The following is a 7,890-nucleotide window of genomic DNA, read 5'->3' on the forward strand; positions in this document are numbered from 1 at the left end:
TAATATATTAATCAAACATTTTCAATAAATACTTTTTTTTTTAAATAACTTTCTTTACATCGCTGCAGTAGCAATTCCAGAAAAGTCAGTGCACAGACAGCAGCGGTTTGATTAATTGCCTCAACTCAAACAAAAAGAAAACCAGAGGTGGCCCTTTTCTCTTGCCGAGCAGGCTGCATGCAGCAGGTCTCAGCTGCCTCCGAGCACGCCACCTTTCCTCACGAGGCGGGAAGGATTTGCGCTCTCAGAAGTCAGTGAAGTCCGATTTGTGCAAAGCTTTGTACAACGCAAAGGGTTAGAACCTGGACCGGGATCGGTCCTGCGGAGGTTCTACACGCTGGAGCCACTGCTAACGAGATCAGGGAATCAGCGCTACGGCAGGAAAACGCCTCAATCCACGTCCGAGTTACTGGGAAGTAAATTCACAGCTGATCCAGAAACACCAACAGCATTCAACAAGGTTCGAAGGAGCAGCTCGGCTGTACCAACAGATTATTCTGACGTTTCACACACTCTCCCTAGTGCTTCTGGGGCAGAACTAAAGCAGCTCGTTCCTCCCTGTTAGCTACTAACTCACAGGTTAAACCTCAGCAGTGAGATGCTTCGCTGGCCAAGAGGTGCGACTTGGCTTACAGCAAAGAAAAACCAAAAAGGTGCATTACAGACTGTAAAGAGAATATTCAGGACTCGGTGATCTGCAGCTACAGGTCTAACTGGCAAAGAGAGACCACAGAAAATTAGTGTTCCCGTGTGGTAACTAGACAGATGCTACTGATGAAGCCTGGGAAGAGCAGTGTGTTTTCGGACAAAGGGGAGCTGGTCAGCGTCATCATGCACAGCAGGAAAACCTGGAGGGCTACCAGACAGTTTGCTACGATAGTCAGGAATGGCTTAGCTAAAAAAACAAACCAAGAAAGTTTAACAGATATCTGAAAAATGTGATAGGTATCTAGTTCCTCTGAGATCCCAAAGGTTTCCTTTGAAGCCCTTTCTCAGTAGTGGAGAGAAAAGCTGGATGTGATACTCTGGGCTGAGAGGAAGACCCAGAGACACCCCTGTGTCTGAAGATGCTCCTGGCTGCACGCTATGGTAAACTAAACACACCCCCAACCTCCCAAGAGCCTTGTTTCTACGTTACAAGCATGTTAATTATCAGTCTGGGGCAGTTGCTTACTCTAAAGAGATATAATTTAGTATCAAAAGAAAACAGAACTAAGGGAAACAATCACAGGTGAAGAGAAGCTCCAGTTTCAGCGGTGCTGCGTGCAGAGAGGAGGGAACACTGTGGTAGGACAGCCAACCCTCAGAGCTCTGCGAGGTCACCCAGGCTGCTGGAATCCCCCCTCCTTGCTCTGCACCCATCTCCCACTAGAGCCCAGAACAGCCACGTGCCTCGGGGGAAGGCTCTACTCCTCAGTGCTACAGACCACGGCCCAAGATTCTGCCAAAACGGGAAGAGAGGAAGCGATGAGTTGTGGAGAAGTTCTGCATCAGTTTATTGGTTCTTCTTGTCCTCTGGTGGCATGTATGGAGGAGGGGGTGGCTGGTCCTGAAATAAAGACAATAAGAGAACACCAATTCACGGCTGAAAAAACAAAACCACCCCCCCACCCCCCACCCCCAAATCAATGCAGACAAACTTTGCTGTGTCACAGAAAGAACTGCTGAATACACCCAGGGGCTCCCACTGCACCCCCAGAGCGACACAGGAACTTACCGTGGGCATGTAGACGTTGTGTGGGTTGCCAGGGCTGTAGTAAGCACTGGCAGCAGCTTCGGCAGCCTTCGCTTCAGCTGTCACACAACGAGAAATAACACATTTGGTGACACACAGAGAGCTTTTACAGTCAAACAAACTCCAGGTATTCCTGACTGTCAAGCGGTACTAATGGCTACAACAACCACAGCAACTAAGCGTTATCTCTTTGAGTCACCACAGGATTGTCAAGCCCAAAAGGACACAAGATTTAGTTTGGAAATGTCTCCTGGAACATGCCTGATGGCCCACAAATAAATGCTAACAGCTGCTCTGCCTGAATATGGACCACACCCCCTCAGAAGACAGTCACCAAACCTTCCCGGGAGCGAAAAGACAAGACAAAAATCAGCACGAGCTTATACCAGCTCAGGGGATTCGCCTCTAAAAGGCTACCATTTAGGCAGACAATCCAGATCCTCTGCTTCTGCAGAACACCCAAGTCCTGTACGGCCATCAGCAGCAGTGCCACTGGCCAAACAACAGCCCAGAGACGAGTGGTAGGTTATTCAAACCAAGGAGGAGTTAAATCCTTACCCAGACAAATACCCTTACTGTGACAGCGCTCGGGTTGGGTCCAACCACAAACACGCTTTTGTTTTTCCCCACATGCAGGCCTTCTAACCAAGTTCAAAATCATTTTAATAAATCCCAAAGGAGTGAAAAATGAGCCTGGCATTTCCCCTGCTCCTTTCCATCACCCACTCCTCTGTTCCATATTGGTTAAGCAGGTTAGAGTGAAACAGGGGAAGCGAGAGCAAACATCACCACAGCCACATCTGCTAACTAAAATAGATGAGAAACACATTTCACCATAAATTTATTTTTATTCATCTATCAGAGACGGTTTACTACAACAGGAGAATCACAAACTGTACTTTTTCCTGTCCCAGCAAGAGTAACTCCAGCTGCAGAATGTCTGCTAATGGTACCCACCCTGGGGAGAACCAGGCTGGCCTCCAGACTGGGCTGGGTACTCGAGGCTGGAGATTCAGGGAGCTCCCTAACCCACTTCCTAAACAATTTTAACTTCTAAGTGAAGCTTCTAAGTGCTCTCTAAGTTCCCCAAGAGAAAATGGATGAGAAACAATGTCTGTTTCATGGGAAACAAAACCCTTGTGAGCTAATTCACCTGAACAAATGCCTTACCTGCAGGAGTGGAGGGCAAGTCTGGACCGCTGACGGGGGGTTCCATGGGCCCTGGGTATGGCGGGGGTGGCAGCTGCATGTACCCCATGTCCCCACCCACCACAGGAGGGCCAGGGTAAAACTCTGTTAGAAAGGAAAGAACACAGCAAAAGGTTTAATGCCTTTGGGATGGTCACAGCACACAGCCCAAACAAGCCAAAGGCAAATCTAGTTAAGATCAGAAACTAAAGTTGCACGAGGCATCAGATACAATCTAAAAGGGCATGTAAAATTTGTGCTTCTTCCCCTTTTTATTCATTTTAACTGTCACTAGCTGGAATAATCCCCATCCTCAACTCCCAGGCTCACCGGGCGGAGGTGGTGGGTACGGGTAGCCCCCATTAGCTGCTGGGGGTGCGAAAGCGTAGGATCCGTTCGGCACGCAGGAATAGCCATAAGCTCCATTGGGTATTTCACCTCTGGACACTGGAAAAGGAAGGGTAAGTCGACCTCATCAAAACAGGCCAAGAACTCCAACAAACTTTAAAAGTCTATCTGAAAAACAAACAAGCCTCATCTCCATAAATCTGCTGTTCACTGGATGCAAAATTGTATTTCATCAAAGCAAGCAAGTTCCAGATGCAGCCTCAAACTCGCAGGGATTTGAATCCGACCTGCTGTGACCTACAACTGCTGTTGCTGTGAGACGAAGGCGAGGCCTCCTGAAAGCAGGTACGGCCAGACTCCCGTACCTTGCGATGCCACCTGCAGCATACGCTGCCCAAACTCAATAGCACCCCCGGCTGAAAAGGTCATCTTGAACGTGGCGGATCCTTCCCAGCCACCTGCAGGGAGGAAAGACAGAGTTCAGAAGCAAGGAGAAACCGTTTTGATGCTATTTAGCTTCCAGGCCTTATCTGCAGATATCCTGTATATAATTCTTTAAAGGGCTTATCCCAAAAATGCAAGAAAAGGAAAAAAAGCAGACGACATGGTAGAATCACCCTCTTATCAGAAAAATTCTCACTGGGGTATTTTCAGGTCAAGAGACACCTGAAGAAGAAACGTCAGTGGGGGAGACCTTCAAAAGCTCTCTAAAGCCTGCACCCACACCAGCTGCTGGCAGACCAAGCGATCAGAAGCGCTCGACTTGCTCTAGCTTCCCACAGGATTAGTGCAGAAGACGGGGATTTCGTTAATCCCGTTTGCTAAAAAGCCTTTGCAATGACACCTCACTGTCAGCTGTAAATTAGTTTGGGAGTCTGAGTGCCCGGTGAAGCAGAGAGCTTAATGGAAAACATGGTCCACATAAATCCATTAGAGTCTGAGGAAGATATTTCAAGTCAGGATAACAGTAATAATAATAAAAAAAAATGAAGTGACATCTCATATTACAGACTGAAAAAGAAAAACATGCATAGCCCAGAGTCCCAACAAAGCATCAAAGCAGAAGCTGTGTCAGTGCTGAAACAGAGACATGGAGATTAAAGGGCCCTTTGAGCTAAACCAGCCTGTCGTTGCTGTTAAAGCAACACCCTCATTCGAAGAGATGGCCGCTGGGGAAAATCCACCCAGATTCAGCGCAAGCCATTTGCCTTTCAGGCACTGAGTCTGTCATTACTGTTCCTCTCACGCTGGACGCGCCCAGCCCACCCTGCTCCCGCACAGAAGCCACAATGCTGACTTCAGGATTACAGCCTGACGTCCCTGAAGCGCTCCACTGTGATCCCAGTGCCACAACTAAGGACTACATCGAGCTGGGTAGGAAAGAGTTTACTCAACTATGTGCCTTTGGTAAAAAGTGGAGGCATAAAACAGAGATTAAAAAGAATTCTTCTAGAAAATGTCTAGCACAACCTTCCCACTGAAGACAGTATGAAATGGCCCTCTAAGACTCTCTAATTTCAGGACAGACTATTCCCTTCCGAGCGTCCCGTTACTGCAAGGCTGCACTGCAGCAGCAGCGTGCTGTCCTCCAACAGCACGAGAAACTGCTGATGGAGAACGGATTGTCATAGGTCTTCGGTGGAGGAGGACCTGGATGCAGAATTCACAGGTAACCCCAACCAACCAAAGCAAAAGGGCATCCTCACTCTTGCCGACTCCGGTGCTCACCCAGTGAGATCACTTGGCTGATTCGTATTTGCAGAGAGGGCAGGCATGAGATCGCCTGCAGAACAGACCTGTTCACTGTAACTGCACGGGGAGCAGATAAGGGGAGTATTTTTACCTGCTAGTTTCAGGAGGAGCAGCTGAGGGACCTGGGGGCATTGAGCCTGGAGAAAAGGAGGCTCAGGGGAAACCTTCTGGCTCTGACAACTCCCTGACAGGAGGTTGGAACAGTCTCTTCTCCCCAGGAAACAAGCGACAGGATGAGAGGAAACAGCCTCGAGTTGCACCAGGGGAGGTTTAGGTTGGACCTGAGGAACAATTTCAACTCCACTGGAGTTGTCAAGCCCTGGCCCAGGCTGCCCAGGGCAGTGGTGGAGTCCCCATCCTTGGAGGAGTTTAACAGATGTGTCAAGGTGGTGCTGAGAGAAGGGGGTCAGTGGAGACCCGGCAATGCTGGGGGAACAGTTGGACTCGATGATCTTCAGCATCTTTTCCAACCTGAACAGCTCTCTGATTCTACAATTCAGGGAAACACGCTCTAGCAGTACTGTAAAAAGCCATTTGGTCACTATCCAGACTCAGTTACACCGAATATTTCTTCACTATGAACTGTGCACTCCAACTCAGATACCCAACACAGGTCTCTACTACACGTACCTCCCGCCTCTGCTTTCACTGTACCCTTGATATAATTTGCTCCAAAGACCGGCTGTTTAATCTCGCAGTCTTTCAACAAATAAAAGGGCATCATGAAAGACTGCAGGGCATCCTTCCCCTTCGACACAAAGATAACCTGAAAAGAAAACAACACACAGAGTATTTAAATCAAACAGGAAACACAGCCCCGACTTATTAGCTGAGAGGCTTTTTGATGGACCTAAACTCCCTCCCACATCTGAAGCTTCTCGTCAGTTCTGGGAGCCAAAAGCTACCCAGAACAGTCACAAGGGTAAAATGAAGCCTCAGGGCAACAGAGCCTTCCAGGAAGACTCCCCGTGCCCAGACAACACTCCCCCTGCTTCCAGAAAGCTCGCTGCTCCGCACAGCTACGATTTGGTAGCTCTGCTGTTGCATTCGATATTTCCAGAGCATCACTAATTTCCAGTCTTGAAAATGCCGGATGGACTAGACAGCTCCCTGTTAGGAACTAATCAGATTGGTTATCTTTCGACAAATAGATAGGACACGCAACGAATTCATAATACTCCCCAGAGGGCGAGGAAGAGCCAGACTTCAAGGGGCAGTGTATTGTCCTGACTTTCAAGCACTGAGCATATTTAAATAGAGAACTGCAAAGAGCCCTCATCTACTTACACAAGATAAAGCCTTTTACTACTTACTCGGTAGGGAGTCAAGAAAACGCTCCCTTTCTTGGACCCTTTGAAGGCATCTGGCATAGGTTCAATATCACTGAAGGTAATTTCTACGTGATCATAGGTCATCAAAACACTGCAAACAAGATGAGAGAAGAGACACGGTGTTACAGCTCAAGGCAGAAGTGCAATCTGCATATCAAGCTCAGCAGACAAAATCATTCTGCCTTTTATTTTGTGGTTGGCAGTAGCGAATTCAGTAGCACTGGCTGCTGCTTCTCAGCCTTGTGATCCCTCCCCCAGCGCACTGGCACAGCTCCCACGGCCTGCACAGCCAGGCAGTGCATCTAGTCAATTCAACTGATCAAGACCTCAAGACACAGATAGTTTTTTTAAAGTCGTGCTCCATTTCTGCGGGATCAGTTCCCTGATTTGGCTTACCACAAGTAACACGACCGCGAAAGAGCTGCTGAGGCGGGAACTGCCCAGGCTGGCTTACGCAACACAGCTGTTGAAGGTCTACACAGCCTGAGCATCTCTGTCACAAAACTGGGATCAAGAGGAACTCCCCTTTCTTGCCCCCAGCCCCCATTAACCCCTGTGGTCGGTGCTGACTCCTTAACTCTCAGTTAGGAACTGACCCGACTGCAGCCAGCGCAATCCCCGCGCATGGGCACAGCAGGTCACTTGTACTAATGAACAGCACCCGCAGCAGGGGCTCTAATCCCTAAAGCTGGAGAAACCTCCACCACCTTTATCTTCGGCAGCTTATGCATTACCGTCCTCAGTCACTTGCCCGTCCCCTGTGCCAGCAAGTACCTGCCCCTCCAGCAAAAGGGCCAGCAGCTCCGTTCAGGCTACGGGGTACAGGCTGAATCAACCCCCACAAGCAGCTGATCCAAGGCTGGCTGACAACTCGGAACGGTAATGCGCTAAGCTGCTGGAGTTGTTTGTTTCAGTGAAATAAAATTTAAGCCCCAGAGCTGATCTTACTAACTTCTAAGAAAGGCCACATCCCAAATGGAAGTCAGGTGCAGAATTCCTATCCCAGTGTTTAACCGTCCTCATGGAAAGAGGCCCTGAAGAATGAACAACTCCTTTGTCCCAGAAGCAGATGACTGCCACGTCAGACCCGAAGCGTGCTGGCAGACAGAGGGTGAGGACGGCCTGCTGCCATGCAGACAGAGTCAGCTCTGTGAGGTTTTCTGTTTCCATGGTTACATCCCAGCACCTTTCCCCAACACTGTTCTCTTTCCCAAACACACGGGGAGGGTGGGGGTTGTGCACAGGGAACCCAGCAAACCCAACCAGGCAGGCAGCCCAGTGCTTCCCAAGCAGGCAGCTCTGGAACAAAGGCCCAGTGCAGGTGCAGCGTCCGGGCTGCCCTGCAGCTCTGGCTGGCGAGAGAGGGATGAGGCTTGGGCCCAGGCCAGAATCACCTGGCGGGGTCTGAGCTCCGCCAGCCCTCACTGAGCACTCAGGGGACAGCAGTAAGAGCCAGCGGCAGGCGGGGCGGGGGCAGCCGGGTTGCAGAGGGGAGCGGGGCGGGAAGGTGAGGCCCAGCAGAGCTCACTCCAGCAA

At 49.6% G+C, this 7,890-nt stretch overlaps 1 protein-coding gene across 1 annotated transcript; it reads right to left on the reverse strand.

Moving 5' to 3' along the window:
- Positions 1 to 1,300: 1,300 nt before the first annotated feature.
- Positions 1,301 to 6,441, reverse strand: WBP2 (WW domain binding protein 2). The gene is made up of 7 exons (XM_010144032.1): positions 6,337 to 6,441; positions 5,654 to 5,789; positions 3,637 to 3,729; positions 3,254 to 3,370; positions 2,906 to 3,028; positions 1,718 to 1,794; positions 1,301 to 1,549 (listed from the first exon to the last, which is right to left on the reverse strand). The coding sequence occupies exons 1-7, from the start codon at positions 6,436 to 6,438 to the stop codon at positions 1,496 to 1,498; spliced, it is 702 nt and encodes a 233-aa protein (XP_010142334.1). The 5' UTR covers positions 6,439 to 6,441; the 3' UTR covers positions 1,301 to 1,495.
- Between the last annotated feature and the right edge of the window lie 1,449 nt (positions 6,442 to 7,890).

The sequence above is a fragment of the Buceros rhinoceros genome, unplaced genomic scaffold, assembly GCF_000710305.1.
Source record: "Buceros rhinoceros silvestris isolate BGI_N320 unplaced genomic scaffold, ASM71030v1 scaffold8799, whole genome shotgun sequence".
NCBI classification, from domain to species: Eukaryota; Metazoa; Chordata; class Aves; order Bucerotiformes; family Bucerotidae; genus Buceros; species Buceros rhinoceros.

What these genes read in the sequence shown, in the direction of transcription:
- WBP2 (XM_010144032.1), bottom strand. Translation starts at nt 6,438, where the DNA reads ATGACCTATGATCACGTAGAAATTACCTTCAGTGATATTGAACCTATG. An exon ending in TTTTCTTGACTCCCTACCGA is followed by an intron (nt 5,790 to 6,336) that starts GTAAGTAGTAAA and finishes TTTTCTTTTCAG; the next exon opens with GTTATCTTTGTGTCGAAGGG. An exon ending in GCTGCAGGTGGCATCGCAAG is followed by an intron (nt 3,371 to 3,636) that starts GTACGGGAGTCT and finishes TTCCTTTTCCAG; the next exon opens with TGTCCAGAGGTGAAATACCC.